The sequence below is a fragment of the Dasypus novemcinctus genome, chromosome 7 (genome assembly GCF_030445035.2).
Source record: "Dasypus novemcinctus isolate mDasNov1 chromosome 7, mDasNov1.1.hap2, whole genome shotgun sequence".
In the NCBI taxonomy this organism is placed as follows: Eukaryota; Metazoa; Chordata; class Mammalia; order Cingulata; family Dasypodidae; genus Dasypus; species Dasypus novemcinctus.
Genome location: NC_080679.1, coordinates 79965374 through 79982342, shown reverse-complemented (window position 1 = coordinate 79982342; position 16969 = coordinate 79965374). Strand labels below are relative to the sequence as shown.

General features: G+C 35.5%; 1 protein-coding gene across 2 annotated transcripts in view; it reads left to right on the top strand.

The window, feature by feature from the left end:
• The window catches only part of CERS6 (ceramide synthase 6), a 306615-nt gene that overhangs the window by 43129 nt on the left and 246517 nt on the right, over positions 1-16969 (top strand). For both annotated transcript variants that reach the window (XM_058300691.2, XM_058300690.2), the window contains exon 2: positions 14601-14706. In XM_058300691.2, the coding sequence (XP_058156674.1) occupies positions 14601-14706 (106 nt within the window). The remainder of the gene's footprint in view (positions 1-14600; positions 14707-16969) is intronic.

The following is a 16969-nucleotide window of genomic DNA, read 5'->3' as shown; positions in this document are numbered from 1 at the left end:
TATCAGGCAGTTTAATGAACCAAGTTTTCTCTTAATGTTGGGGATTTATATTATCTTCATTTTGAATGATAGTTAATAAACCATATACCAAGTTATTTTTGGTTCAATTATAGGAGTCATTGAATTAATTTTTCTATAAGGAAAGAAATTAATAAAAAGAAGTTATAATTAGGAAAGCAATGGAGCCAAGCCTTGGTTTTCTCTAGTTTCTAACTGCGTAGCCCAATGCTGCTCTACACTGTACTTAACTAGAAGCAAGACTGGAGATTTGGAGTGGAGGAAGAATCGAGAGACCGAAGAGACCTTTCAAAGATTGGCATTTGTATAGGGGAAAAAAATCCATGTACTAAAAAGATAAGCAATAATATTATTGTTGATATAGCGCTCAGGGGATTGGATTGACCACAGCCCTGAGAATGATGGGGCTGCCAAACACTTAGTGAAGTAGCTTCTGACTTTTTGTCCTCAAGAATGAGAAAGATGATAGTTTCGCTCTTTTCTGAGTTGTGAGATTCTATATATGTTATATATATATTTATACAATATTAAATATACTTTATTATATATATTCTTTATCTAAGATGTATCTATGTAGGCATTTTACCTGAAGTCAAGATTCAGAACATCATAGCTGTTTTTAAATATTATACAATTATTATACCATAATTACTAAAGTTTTATGACCATTTTCTGCAGATACTGAAACTCTTTTAACTCTATAAGCTTTTGCCCTTCAGGATAAGGCCTCACTGATTGATTTCATTATCCAGTTTTAAGTGGGTACGATATTCATGTCCTCTTAATTGTCCTCTGATGTTTCCTGGCAATTTGGTTATTTCTCATAAATGCTCCTATCTAAGAATTTGGAGGATTTTATACTGTCATGTCCAGTTCCCTTTCCATTGCTGCCACTGGGGTTACAGCAATGGAAGGGTTATTACAATAAACCAAGAAAATATAAATCCTTTAAAAATAACATGAATCTATACCCATTGCTTGGATCATGCAAAGTTGCATTAAGAAAATAAAATGTTCCTCATTGGGAAATGCAGGTTTTCTTGTTAAGAGCCAAGTGAAATTTTATTCTGTTTTTTCCTCTTTACCCCTGTGAATAAGCTGTATTTTGTCTTGGCTTGCTTCAAAGTTTTCTCTCTATTTCTTATTTGAGCTACTTTTTTTTTTTTTTTTTTTTTCCAAATCTTCTAAGCTTACATTGTTTTTCAAGTCTAGGTTTTCTGGCATTAAGGGGATATTCTTATAGAATCATGGACAGCTCTTAAACCAACTGGAAGTACAAGATGAACTTTTCAGAAAAGGAAAGGTGTTTTTTAATAGCTTTTTAAACTTTTGATATGTTATTTTTCTCATACCAAGGTAAGAAAACCAGCATTTACCTACCTGAGTACCAGTCACTTTATGCCAGTGTCTTCTTTAATTACATGACAGGGGAAATCACTAGGTTTGGTGAAGCAATTAAACTAAAATCTCAGTGATCAAAACAGGATTTATACCAGGTCAGCCTGTCTCCAAAGCTGGTTAGCCTCTTCTTATACAAGGCTGTTTCCTCATATAAACAGCAAATTCTCTGGAAAGCAGATGTTCCTCATATCCTGTATCTGTGGCATGACAGTATATGTTTATGAACAGAAGAGGGTAAACGCTCTGGCCAATCAGTATCTCTTTAATTTCTTATCCAGCAGCCACCAGCAAACTCTATATCAGCTATGCTTCAAACAATCAAGTGAAGATAGATGTCCAATTGCAGGAGTACCCTAGATTGAAGATTTTAAACCTGCAAAGGGCACTGTGGGCTGGTTATTAAACCCTTATCTCTCAGCTCCAAACCTGCCCTTCTAATTTTGTTTGTGGTGCTGGGGCTGAAAACCACATTTCTCCTCTGCAGCTGTTTCCCTTTAGGTTCTGCCAATAGTTGGTGCAAGGGTAGAGGAGGGATAACTGACCTCCTTATCCTGTTTGCCTCCTTTCCTGAAAGTGTCACCTCAGCAGCAGTTCTTTACCTACAAGAGGTAGTTTGTTTTCAAGCAGTTGAATCTGGTTCCTAGCTTTTCCCCAATATTTCCAGAGGCAGCTGCTGCATCAACCCCCTAACACATCATCCCCACTTGGGGACTGCTGCCTCCTCAGAGGCTGGGTGCAGTTGTGGGGTCCCTCTCCAAGCCCTGTGTTCTATGCCTCTAGCCCTAAGGGTGGCTTTTTCTTGTTTCCTCGGGTCTCCTTTCTGTCTTTTAGTACTCGAATACCAATCTGACTAGTCCCTTATATTTAATCCTCTGTTAAAAAACTATAGTTTCTGATTTCCTGGGCAGATCTTCACTGGCACGTGATTTTTAAAAGAATGCCTTCTAAGTTACACTAACATTTGACATGAATACCCACTGCTCTAAACACACACTGTCCATTACTGACATAAGCGAATTGGGCAGAAATGGTAGAACAACATGAGGGATTTGCAAGCAAATTGTGTTCAGATTTTCACAGTACAATCCATTTCTGGGATAGCATGGTAATATAAGAAAAGGAAAGGAAAGAGCAGAAGACTGAGAGAAGTTGGTATGTTCTGACATCAGCTTTGCCTCCAGGTTAGGGAATGACATTCTTTCTGGGTCTCAGTTTCCTCAACCCTTACTCTTGGATAGAATTAAGTCCTAAATTAGTATTGTGAGGGCAAATGAAGTGCAGAGAATTAAGGTTACTTGAAGAAATTATAAAATTGAGGTGATCAAATAAACAGTAGGTTGCCATGTTTAGATTTTCTGTCTATCTGAAGGGGTTTGCAGAAACGGTAGCAGTCTGTGAGGTTCATGGGGTGGAGTCAGGAAAGGAGGTGGAGGTGACGACCAAGCACTTACTGAGGACTCATTCTGTCCTGGCATTGTGCTTAGTGCGTAAAGGTGTCCCTTTCAATTTAACCATTTTATAGAAGAAAAAACTGATTTTGCTAATGTTAAGTGTCAACTTTCCTAATTATTCTCTGTTAATGTCAGGATGAAGGCCACTAGTGCCGTTCTGTCTGTTCTACACAGTCATCCTTGATTGTGAATCAGGCACATTTTAGATAGTTGGTGATAAAATTGGTATTAGATCATCAGATTCTTTTGGGGAAATTTAGCATACTAATAGACTTTTACCTTTCATGAAAACCTTTCTGAAACTCTCCTTCAGGAATTGCTGACTCTACTTTGCCATTCCATAAAGTCATTGTATAATTAGTAATCCACCATCCAGCTAAAGGGCACTCTCCTGGTTAAACTTCACACACGAGGCACCTTGAGTGGTAGATCAGAAGTAAAACCAGGCACCATTGATTGATGACCTTGTTTTGTGGTTTTGAGCTTCAGTAGACAATCATTATGGTATTGATATATAAGCCAAAAAGAATGTTCACAGACTCCTGAGCATGAGTTACTTACTAGAAACAGTAAGGAACATTGGAAGAGCAGAGCTCTTAGTGTGAAAAGAAGAGGGGTCTACATTGGCATGCCCCTTTACCCATCAGTCTTTAGTTCAAGTCACTGAAACACTGGAATCTTTTCTTCATATGTTAACCAGTGGTAATAAAATTGGTTTGCTTATCCCATGGGGACGTTATAAGGATGGATGGAAATAAAGGGTGACAGCACTTGGTGAGTTATTAGGCACCTGGCAAATGTATTGGAGTTAAAGGGTTAGTGCATTACAGGAAGGCCAATTTTAAGATTTTGAAGTAAATTCACCAGTAATGAGGTCTTGTAAGATGGTCTATCCACAAGCCTTGAAGGCATGCTCCCTGCTACTCTGCTTGCTGTTACAGTCATCTGAGGAAAATGAGTGACAAGGGATGCCTCGACCCCATCGTGCAGTGAGCTGTATGAGGACAGTGACAGGAGGGATTCTGTGAGTGTGCTAAGGGATGCTGGTAGAGGGAATTCTAAGGCACTCTGGCAGAACTCTTGATTTGTGCAGTGTGTCAAAAGCTGGCAGTCTGTGCTGGATGCAGCAGATGGAGATGTGGTTGCCAAAATTGCAGTCAATGAGGTAAAGAGGCATAGCTGACAGAGTGACAAACTCTGTGAGGGTGTAGTCACATCCTCTAATGAGAGGTTCAGATAGTAAGATTCTCAATGTACAAAGAAGAACAGATTAAAAATAAAGCCTTACTCATATGTGTATAGCAATCTAAACGGTTCATTGACACTTAGGGAATGTGGTAAGCAACATAATGTTATGAAAATATCAAATCCATAATAGTGCTAATGTCTTATAAAGAATTTCCTGACCTCACGGTATTTTCATATATAAATATATGCTATAGAATTTTTATTCTCATAAATATCTTCAGTGCCATTTCTATCTTCTTTTATGCAAAACACAGGGGCATATTCATTGTTGCTTAAGATAAAGTCAAGATTTCTTCGAATTTTATGTACTTCATCCTTTAACGGCAGATTTTGTGTTTCTCAGAGTAAGGGAACTCATGACCAAGTATCTGAGGTCCATTTTTTTGTCAGAATCCTGGAAATGTGTGGCAAGGAAAAGTAGTATTGACATTTCTCAGCTCAAAGAAGACCATCACTTCATTTATGGCACTTGTTGGCCCATGGGTCTCTGAACTCATCTCTGATCAAGTCAGTGTGGACCAGATTGACGGACCCTTTTATTACAGCGGCTTATGACTTATGTATAATACTTAGAAAACTTCTTGTACATTTTTTATTTAAAAATTTGTTTTTATATTAATGTTACAAGGTTACAAGTTACTTATTTGGCACAAGATAATAACTACAGTAACAATAAATCTACTTTAGTCAGTGGTTACACTCGCCCTTTACATTTGTTCATTCCACAATCTTGAGTGCTGTCCACTCTGACTGCTTCAGGCTGAGAAGGGACATAGATGTTATAAGGCAGAGGAATGGATTTTTTTTTTTTTTTTGCTTTTAGTAGAAGATATTCTTTGCTTTTGGGATGGGGCTGGTCCAACATCATCATTTTGTTAGTTATCCAGAGCAAGCCTGAAGAACTGGAGAGTAGAAGTTGGCCACAACTCTGCTGGGTTTCCAGGCTCAGCTGGCATAGGATCAATCCAAAGACTAAGTCTCTGAGAAATATACTTAACAGGCAAATTGAAAATTATAGGTTCATATAAAAGAAATAGAAGAAACATGATTAGAGATTTATAGATGAGTCTAAAGATGTTATATTGGAGAAATAGCTTTTTATATATTCCCAGATGGAGCCTGCCCAGGGGGTGTTGATTTGATGAGTCTGTGTGGCTTGCCTATGCTGTCCAGATGTTCCCAGGTAAATACTTTAACAACAACAAAAGTCTTTTCCAAGGGTGACTTATTGACAAAAGCAGCAATTATCAAAGGATCTCTTCCACATCCTTAAAGAATAGAGTAGATTTAGAAAAGAATCCATTCAGCTATTAAAAATAAAATTCAAAGTTAGAAAAGAATAAGATGACTGAAGAAAGTTTTATAGGATACAGGCTGTTTATTTGGAAAGACAGAAGAATATAGGATGACTTAATAATGTGTTTTCATATATTTTAGTGGTTAGTGATTGTAGCATCTCTAGAGAGCTGAGTAAAGAGGAAATGGGTTTACATTTCAGCAAGAAAGAAAGATGCAGGAAGAACATTTTGATTCAAGATGATGAAAAACTAAAATAGGACATCAAGAGAAGATTTTTAAAATCCTTTTTTCTGAGAAATAATTATAGATTCACAGGAAATTGCAAAGAAATGTACAAGGAAGTTCTGTGTCCAAGAGAAATCTGAGTGATATCCACAGAGTTTTTAAAATAGAAAAATCTGGCTTGGAGGCTGGACTAAGTGATATATCAAGTTCTTACGTTTTCTGGTTCTTTCATGAATCTATGCCATTCTTATTCTCTTCCCATTACAGGTTGCTGGCCAGCGCAGGCCAGAAACCCTTGTGATGTATTGGATGCATGCTTCTTATCAATATTTAAGAATAGCCACGACTTATTGAATACTTCCTAAATGTGGCCACTGTGATGTGAGCTTTGTATTCATTCTGTCAATGATCCTACAAAATTTTCAAAGTAGGTCTCTTTTTAGAAATGTGATGAGTAGGGTTATATTAAACAACTTTTCCAGTGCTCCATGCTCAGAGTAAGTGCAAGTAGGATATGGATTTGGTCTAAAAGAATTGTCCTTTCTACTTCACTATGCTGCCTGGGAAGAAATTCAGATTTTTTTCTTAAATAGAAAATGTCTTCTTCCTGCATGCTGCTGTGCATGCCTTCTTCCCCTACTGACATCCCTTTCCAATTGATCTCAAGATGCCAATGATTTAGAAATATTTCCCAATAGAATACAAAGTGTAATTATGATTTTCATTATATTGATGAGGAAATAGAAAAGTTCTGTGGCATCTCCAGCCATAGTCAGAAGCAATTTCTTTTCTGGTGGTATCTCAGCTTCCCTCAGCCTATTTATTTGTTCATAAAATTTTTTTTTGAAGTGATTTCATATAGTTTCCTAGTGTCATATCTTTTAGTGCTTTCATGGATTTGAATTTCATCATTTCCTTACCTGACAAGGTATTGAAATGGTATGTCATTTTATTTCACCTACTGTTCTCTCTTGGCTTAGTCATAATGGAGTCCTTTACTTGAAGAGCTCCTTGGAATCACCTGAATTGCAACTGTCTCAGGGCTTTTCTATGTGAGATTTTTGTGTCATTGAGATTTTAAAACTTACCTGGGATGGAGAATATCCTCTTTATTACCGTTCAAGACATTTTATTTTTTACTTCTGGCATTAAAAGATTGCATTCTTATTTTCAAAATTTCAAAAAATATAGAAAAACATAAAAAAGACTGTTAAAATGGAAACCCCCTGAGGGAAAGACCCTGTGAGAGCCAGGTAATGAGATCCTATTTGGGTCAAGGGGAAGCCCCAGATAACTTCAAAAGGCCTCACCTTGAGAACTAACAGGTGAGATAACCAATTAGAACAGCAAACAGCTGAGGCCCTTCCTCCAACATCGGAAGGGGAGGAATAAACAATGGCTTAATAAAGGTAGACCCACAAGCGCAAATGCTCTCTCTGCCTAGAGGAGCGGCATCTACAAGTTTAGGTGTATAATTCTGTTCTTCTTTCACATTTCTCAATAAAGTACCAGCCATAATCCCATCAACTGGCAAAAAGTACTGTTAATCTTTTAGTCTAATATCCTCAACTTCTTTTATATGTCATAAATGTATAGTATATTTATATAAAAATAGTGATCATATAAATGTTGCTTTATCTCTTGCTTTTGAGCATTTGTCCAGGTTATTAAATATTCTTTGAAAGAATTTAAATTCTATTTACCTTTAAAGTAAATATAAAACATATGTAGGGCACAAAATTAGAACAGGATAAGAAGGTATAAAATACAAATTAATTCTTCTTAACCCACCCCTGCCACATGTCCATAACAATTTCTCACCTGTTCTGATAAATTTTAAAAAATATATACGAATGAGATATTATATACTTGTTCTGCGTCTTGCATTGTATATTTACTGTTATGTCTTAAAGCACAAACAAAACTACCTTGTTTTATCAACTTTATATAATTCCATTGTATGGATCTACCAGAATTTATTTCATATATTTTTTTGATAAATATTTGTTTCCTGTCTTTTTTTTCCTATTTCAAACAATATTGCAATAAACGTTTAAAAAATACATATATTATTGTCTTTTTTGCCGGAATATATGTAGAGTAGATTCTTAGTAGGGTGTACAATTAATAATGTCCACAAGCACTTAGGCATTTTAACAATTTGCTAAATACTAATCAATTATATTTCAAAAATTGTGTCAGTTTAGATGCCCACCAAGAGTTTAGCAGAATACCTGCTTTTCTTCACTCTTGCCTGCAGTATAATTTACTATTGTTTTTTGCAAATGTTACAGATGAAAATATGTTTTGGTATCAGTTTCCTTGAGGATGATCATCTTTTCAAATGTTTAAATGTTGAACATTGGAGTCCCATAGGGTTTATTTCTTGAGTTCTCCTCTCTTATTTATACTCACTTCCAAGGTGATTCATTGGTTTTATGGTTTTATATGTTATCTGTATGTTGATGGCATCAGATTTGTATCTCTAACCCAAACCTCCCTACAGCTCCAGACTATGATATCCAACTGTCTATTTGCTCTCTCCATTTGTAAGTCTAATAGGCATATCAAAATTACCAGGCCCCAAACTGAACTCCTGATATTTATCCCAACCCTGAAACCTAACTATCTTTCCACATACTCAGGCCAGAAATTTTGTAGTCATCCTTTATTCCTCTCTTCCTCTCTCACTCTGTGCTTAATTCATCAGTGATTCCTGTGGGTCAGATAATATCAGGGTATAAGGAAGTTGTAGTAGTCAGGTAATGAGTTCAATCAACTATCTCTTTCCACTACTTTTTTCTTTAAATTTCACTTATCCATAGTTAGATTTCTTTCTAGACTAGTCTGGGGGTGGGACATATGTTATTTCTCATAATCAGATTTAACTACTTCATCTATCATTAATTAGTTGTGATTAATTTCAAAGGCTTTCCAAGGATTTTGTATTTACCAATATATTTACCATTTCTGGTGCTCTGTATTCATTCCGGAAGACCTATATTTCCTGGTGGTTTCACTTCCTTTCAGTCTGTAGAACTTCTTTAGCATTCTGGAAGTTTGTGATCTGGTGGCAATGAGTTCACTTTTTTTGTTTTACCTTCATTCTTTGAAGGACAATTTTTCTGTTTGCAAGCTTTTGAGTTGACAGGGTTTTTGTTGTTTGTTTTTGCTTTTAGCACTTTAAAGATGTTGTTCCATTGTTACTTGTCATCCATAGATTCTGATAAGAAATCCAATATATTTTAAATTATTCTGTTTATTTGCCATTTTTCTTTGGAGAATTTCAATATTTTCCCTTTATCTTTCTTTTTTATTTTTTGTTTGAATATAATGTCTAGGTTTTCCTCCTTTTGAATTTATCCCTGGATTAATTGAGTTTCTTGAATCTATATGTTTGTGTCTTTTATCAGATTTGGGAATTTATAGTCTATTATTTCTCCTGATATTTTATTTTCTTCCCCATTCTTTCTCTGTTCCTTCTGAGATGCCAGTTATCCATGTGTTCAACTTCAAAACTGTTCCACAAATCCTCACAATCTGTCCATTTATCTTTTTCAAGTTTTTCTTTTTTTTTTTTTTATTGGATGATTTCTGATTACCTATCTTCAAGTTCACTGAATTTTTCTCTTATGAGTGAGTTCTATTTTCTTGACTTATTGTATGGCAACATATTATATTGTATCCTGGACATTGTGAAATTTACGTTGTGGACAATGTTTTGTTTTACCAGACAATTTACTTAGATTCAAATTGTAGCCTGTCATTTCTGTGGTGGATGGTGATTCCAATCTCAGTTAAGTTCTTTAAACCTTATCTTCTAGCTGCTTTGAGTTTGTCTCACACATGCTTATTTTAGGGGTCAGCTAGAATCATGTTGGGTATATGCATAGAATTATAAATCTATTTCTCTGGCATTTTCCTTCCCATGGTTCTCTTGTCACTCTTTAATTTTCTCAGACTCCTACCCTTGGTTCTCACACCTAGAACTAGGATGTGTTTCTCTATAAAAATAGAAAGAAATAGGGAGCTTGCTCTCTCCTGATTTTTTGCTCCAACTTTTGGCACCCCTTCAAATTGTTTACTTTTATACAATCTCCAGAGCCCTGAGGTTATTTTTTTCTTGATTTTTTTTCTTTTAGTATATGTGCACAGTTTTAAAAGATGAAAGATCAGTTTATTTTTAGCACATTCTTTCATACTAAAAGAAGAAAACCCCTTCCAAGTATTTCTTAATTGAAAAGTTTATGTAGATTCACATGTGGTTGTAAGAAATAATAAAGTGATATCTTATGTATACTTACCCAGTTTTCCCTAGTTTTTTCAACACCATGGTATATCACAACCAGGAGATTGGCATTGATACAACCCATTGAACTTACTCTAATTTCCCCAGTTTTGCTTGTACTCGTGTGTGTGTGTGTGTGTGTGTGTGAGAGAGAAAGAGAGAGAGAGAGAGAGAGAGATAGCCATGCGATTTTATTATATGTGTAGGTTTGTGTATCCACTACCACAGCCTTCCAAATATTTTTGAAAATAAATCATTATCCATTATAGTTTTTAATGGTTTTTAGGCTTTGAAATAATTTCTTCAGCTCTTAAGCTTCAAGTCACATAACCTATTATCATTAATATTATCATTTAGGAAATGGCCCGCACAGAGGCTCTGGTTTTAGGTGTGTTCAGAGATGAATGTGGCCATCATGGACTTGTGGGGATTCTTTTTTTCTAAGATGACTGCCAAGCTGCTGCTATTATTAGCCCGCTAGGAAATACTGCAGTTGAAGAGGACTAACTGTTCGGCCATGCTCCCCCTTTGAAGAAGATTAAAAGTTAAGCAATTAGAACAGTGTAAAACAGTAAACCTTGTTTGTTAATTTGTTAATTCATTTTATTAATTTCCTTTCCCAGATTGTAAACTAGTTTGAGAACAAGAACCATTTCATTTTTTTGGGCCTTCCCTTTTGCCCCGTTGCTGCTCAGAGTTTACTTTAGTGCTTTGCGCAGAAGTGTTTAATTCATGTTTAAAATATAAATACCTGTTGTTAAATAGAATTGAAAAGTAAAATTGTTTTATGTGTTTCCTCTGCTTTTTAACTGAGATTAGTATTTCTCAAGGCTTATCTCCATATTATGCTTATTTTCACATATAATACGTCTAAGTACTTTATTGACGCTTGGCCTTTTGAAGGTGGTGTCACTGCCTTTGATAAAAATGTAATCAGGTGAGCATTTCCTGGTGAGATAATCATCAAAGCTTGAAAGTGCGTATTTCCTTTCACCTATTATATTTGTAGTGTACTTTAGCCTATCCCCTATTGCTCTCTGTCTCTATTTCTCTCTCTTTTAAGACACCTGTTGTGAAAAGTGTTGCACCAAGAATTTTTTAAAAAATCAACTTTTCTCTAATGGATGATTCATGGTAGGAGATAAAATGGTATGTTTGCATCAAGGGTTTTATTTGGTGTCTAATATGCTCTCAGAAAGAAAAATCAGAGGTAATTGACATTTTTTTGGTGAGCAAACACTGATAAAATTTCTGTATTTTCATATACTTAGGGATACCTATTTGGAAGTAAGACTTTATGTAGTTCTTTTCTAACTTCTTTAATTTGGGATTTAAGATTAACTTTTTCTGTGTATTTTGTGGAATTTTTTAAATCATAGAAATTAAGTGTTTACCTGTCTGTACTGGGTAAGTTGAAAAGAGGACAGCTAGTTGGTGGAGCCAACACCATGGCTCTTTGGGACAGCTTTGGCACTACAGGGACAATGGGAATTACAGAAATGTCTTCTCATGTCAGAATAGTCAATCCCAAATGAGGGCACTGACTAATTGTGGGTATTCAAGGGATTAAAATATACAGGCCCATAAGAACAGACAGTAAGGATAACTACCACTGTTTTCTATCTGATTTGTGTTTTGTTTACTCATTAATTCATTCATCCAATATTCATCTGAATGAATATTAAGATGACCATGGTATGCCAGGCATATACAGAAAAACATGCTATGGCATAGTAACTTCTTTCAAAGAGTTCAGGTGGTTTCATTTATTGGTGCATACCCACCATAAGCCATTTAAAAATTAAAGGGGCTTCAACTTTAAATTGAATTAACTTCTGTTGAATTTGTCTATCACTCCTAACACATACCCCTCTTCCCAAATCCTCAGAATTTGGGACTCTACCTGAGCAGTAAATCAGAATGAGGAAACTGATTCTAGAATTGCCTTCCTAAGAAAGAAACATGCCATCCTCTGCTTCCCTTTCTCTGGAGGCTGAGGCTGTTGACCTCTCTGGCTATCTCTCCAAAGTGGGGCTAATGATCATACCACCTCATCTGACCAAGGAGAAGATGAAATGAGGTCCTGTGACAGGCTCTGCAGATTCAGACTTCCCCTAAGACCTGGTCCTGCCCTCAAGGAGGCCACACACACATGGGAGAGAGATGCACACGTTTATACTAACTGTCCTGTGAGAAGGGTGAATGAACTCCATCCCAGGTTGCATTGCTCTCATTGCTTGGACTCATAAGTACATCAGCCTGGGGCTTGATGATGAGGGTAACCACAATTAGTCTTCAAGGTGGTGCCATTAATATTTATGCTCAATAACCAGGACATGTATTTGCATGCACATATAATTTATATAAATGTGTAATAATTATTTTAAGTTTTAGAATGAGGAGATTGAGACCCAGAGAAATTAATTTCTGCAGATGGAGCCAGATAGAAGCAGAGATGATGCCCAACCTATCCTTTGGGCATTGCTTTAAAAATCTGATAACAGAGCATCATATTTATTTGATGATGGGTTAAATGATCAAAGGGTAAATTTCCTTCAGGATACTATCACATTAGTTCTTAAAACCCAGAGAAAATAAAATTTTTTTATTTAAAAATTTTTTTTGTTTAAAAAAATTTTTTTAATTATTTTTAAAGAAGCTTTAGATTACATAAATGTTACATAAAAAAATATAGGGGATTCTCATAAAACCCACCAAGCTTAAAAAGTAGAAGAGGTTGGTAGATGTAAATCATATTGTGTAACAAATGCTTAAAACTTGTTTGAATGCTTTTGTAAGTTACTGGAGTTTGATAGCAAAGGTGAGGAAGCTGCTACTGAAGGAAGCAGTTAAGTACATTTCTTGACTCCCCTACCCATGAGTTGTCACTGGTCACACAAAGAATGTCTGTTAACTTGTTGACAGCACTCACAATGATGGTATCCTGGTAGCAACAGTGAAAACATATTTACTGAAGAGTGTTGGTTGATCAGATTTCTTGACCCCTGCTGTGTATGCTCAGGCATTGTTATAGAGTATACAAACATGAAATGATCAGCCTCCGCTTTTAGACTCTTCATTATTTAGAAGAAAGAAGACTGTGTACTGGACCAACAGGATGTTACCAGGATGAATCCTTACCCATTAGGCACCATTGCTTCGGGCTTTCATCAGTATACCTACAGCCTAGCGTTGTGATTGCTGTTCAGAGTAGGACCAAGAGTCAGTAGGAAAATGTTATTTCTCTGCAAGAAGGTAGAGACTTAGGTAATATATCTTAGAAAATTTTACATTAAGAATTGAGAATGCAAAAGTTTTGGGAAAATTCTGATTTCTAGGAGATTTACACTAAAGCATGATTTTTTCTTTCCAGCTTGGTCCCAGAGAGCCCAGTGTAAAAGGTATTATATTGTGTTCTCTAAGTTTATCTTCACTGATTTAGCCTTGCTTATGCACAGTGTTTCATTCTCCTGTTTGGAGGAACTGCTTCTCTTTTACTTGAAATAGGTTCCAGTAGGGTATTTTGTTGTACTGTGTATGTAAACTTCTTTAGTCGCACTTAAAAGAAAAAAATTCATTGTCTATTGTTCTTTAATCTTATTGACCATTATTAAAGAAGCTAAGATTTACTCATGATATGTTTTGTGTATTTATTAGTTATACATGTTTTACTAATTTATTAGTTATATATGTTTTGTGTATATATTAGTTGTTGCCTTTGACCAACATTAAAGTAACTTGGGCAATACTTTCATATGATATATTACATTATTTTGTATTAGTAGACAGTGTTTGAAGTCATTACTAAAAAGAAGTATTTACAGAACCTTATTTCTTCAACATTAATTGAAGTCTAAAACAACTCAAAACTGTAAATGCCTTTACTTTTTTTTTTTTTATACAGATGTTTAGAGACATCACCATCACTTTGGGGCACCACACACTCTGTGCTCATTCACACATCACAGACACCCCGGGATGAAGCTCGGCATTCCCATTCTTATCAACGTAGCCATTTGCTTATGATAAAAACAGTAATGCTGTTGCTCATGAACACATCAGACTTGTCCAGGATATCATGTCACTTTACATCCTTCATTACACCTTATAAAAAAGCGTATAACCACAAAGCAGGGAATTTAAATAAACCATGAGGATTTGGGTCTGACTATAACACACTTTGATTGTAGAGACAAAAATGGTCAAGTTCATGTTGAGAAGTGATCAAAAGCACCCCTTGGCCCTGTCATCAGATACTCTGTAAACGCTTTCTCATAGTAAAACTATAACTCCACTCTCGCTAGTCAGGTGTAATTAGAAGAGTATAAATGATATCACTTTAAAGCTGTAGTTTGTTTTATTTATATATCTCACTTATGCACTTATGTTTGCCATTTATTTTCTGTCTATGTATTGAGTGACATTAGAACTTGAGGATTGGGGGTTAATGTTTTCAGGAGGATTTTTTTTTCACTGCTGCTGCTGGGGGACTAAAGGAAAAATAAAGTTAAGCCTGCTTTTAGTTACTAACAGATGAGTGTTTACAATGTATATCCACAAATGCTTATCAGCACATTCATGGACAATTGAATAATGTGTAACTAGTGACATTAAGAACAACTATAGGAAGAATGTCTTCTGACCTTCTGTTTCTTTTATTTAAATTTTAGATTCATAGCCAAACCATGTGCCATAGCCCTCAAAATTCAGGCCAATGGACCACAAATAGCCCAGCCAAATGCCATTCTGGAAAAGGTCTTCACTGCAATTACAAAGGTATGATTGTGCTTTCCTGGGGGATGAGCTGTCATGACCACTGTTCTCCATCTGAAATCAATCAGTCCCTTCCCCCCTCTCCTGGGTTATCAGCTTTTGCCCAGCCTCATGCTGGAAAGTGAATGCTCAAAAAGAACAAAAACCTTGTGATGAGAACAATATGGTAGAATTTGAATAATACAAGCACGTTTGAGACCTGCTGGTTTACTCTCAAATTGATTTTAGAAGCTTGTCTGTGAAGAACAATCCAGATTAGAAGTGATTCATCTGCTTTGTGCCTCTTTTAATCTCATACGACACAAAGCTATACCTACAACAGTGTTGTACTTTATGGAGGCAAGAAGCTGAGGAATATGATTTATGTTTGTATGAAAAAATGCCTGTTTGCTTGTGGCATTGTCCATTTATTCCAGTTGTGATAGATAGGTGAACATGAACCAAACATAAGAGGAATAATTGAAGAAGAGGAGAGTTTTACCGTGAAGAAATGAAGGAGGATTAGGAGGAGAGTTGTAAATGAAGAGATTGGTTCACTGGGGAGAAAGAAAGAGAGGAGATAATCTGGTGGAAATTAGAGCTTAAACTGGGAATGGGATGACAGAGCAGATGATGGGAGGGGGAGGAGGAGGCGGAGGGAAGGACACCTCCCCTGCCCCCCACCCCAAGTTGATAATCTCTGTAAGAACAAGGAGGGAAGGAGAAATGCAGACGTTAGAAACCACAAGCTAAGGCCATAAGAAAATAAAGCAAATGAGAGAGCCCATGTGTATCTTTTACAGCTGGTAAGACAGTCTTGCCTATAAAAGAAAGAGGGAAAGAACAGGAGAAATCTAACATTCTACAAGAAGCATTTGTGCATTCACTTTTTAAGTGACTCTCTTTCCTGCTTTCATTTTTCTGGGAGAGTTATTCAGGCTTCTAAGATGCAATTGGTCACCATTCCACATTTTGCTCCTTTTTTGTTATTTGTGTTACTAATCATTTCCACAACTTGTCTTTTGTCTTAAAACTATTAACTCAAATATTCAAACACTTTTGCTTATTTTATGGTCTTTATTTTGGCCAGGATTTTCTAGCATTTTCCTCTCGATCCTTTTAAAGAAGATATTTTTTCCTGGAAAAGTATAAGAAAATCCCCAGTAATTTTTATATCTCTGCTAGAAGAAAAGAAGAATTAATGGAATTGTAGTTTTGTGGGAGGATTTTTTTTTGTCTGCTCATAATCTTTATATATATATATATTTTAAAAGATACATTACACAAAATGTTACACACAAAAAAATATTAGAGGGTCCTATATGCCCCACTCCTCACACTTCCCACCGTTCCCCTCATTAACCACGTCTTTTATTAGTGTGGTACATTCATTGCAATTGATGAACATGTTTGGAGCATTGCCACTAAGCATGGATTATAGTTTACATTGTAGTTTACATTCTATTCCACTCAATTCTATAGGTAATGGCAGGATGTATAATGGTCTGTATCTGTCATTGCAATGTCATTCAGACAATTCCAAGTCCCCAAAATGCCCTCATATTATACCTTGTGGGAGGATTTTAGATTACTAAGTTCCAACCTGAAGGAACACATATCCTATAGAATTTAAAGGAAGAAAATATTAAGGAAAACTTCCATTTTCATTTACCATGTCAATTTAACGTAGCAAAATGCCTTGTTCTCTCTTCAAAAATAAAACAAACCCAGATGTGTAGGGAGTTATGAGGTTCATTTTTTTTAATGTGATTGTGACATATTTGTGTTTGCTTTTTGAACTACTCTAAATGCATTAAACATGCAGTATTCTAAATGAATAATAAAATGAATTTTCTGCCTGAATTGTATACATCCCTTTAGAATCATGCAATGGACATTTTATTTCCCTTGTCTTATATTTATTCTGGTTACTGGAAAATTTTCCCTTATAAAGGTAATAAAAAGGTTTTGCAGCCATGTCGACTGCTTTGGAGAATATTTGCTTCTAGCTGTTTCATTTCCCCAACATTTTATTATGAAAATTTTAAATATATAGAAGTTCAAATATATAGAGTTAAATATATATATAGTCAAATATATAGAGTTAAATATATAGAGTTCAAATCAGAAGTACATTGAACTCTCATATCCCCTATTTATGTTAAATATTTAGAATTTAATATTTTATTGTCCTTGTTTTTTAGGTAAATTTACATACCATAAAATATACAAATTTAAGTGCATATTTCATTCATGAGATTTCACAAATGCACAACAATCAAAACTC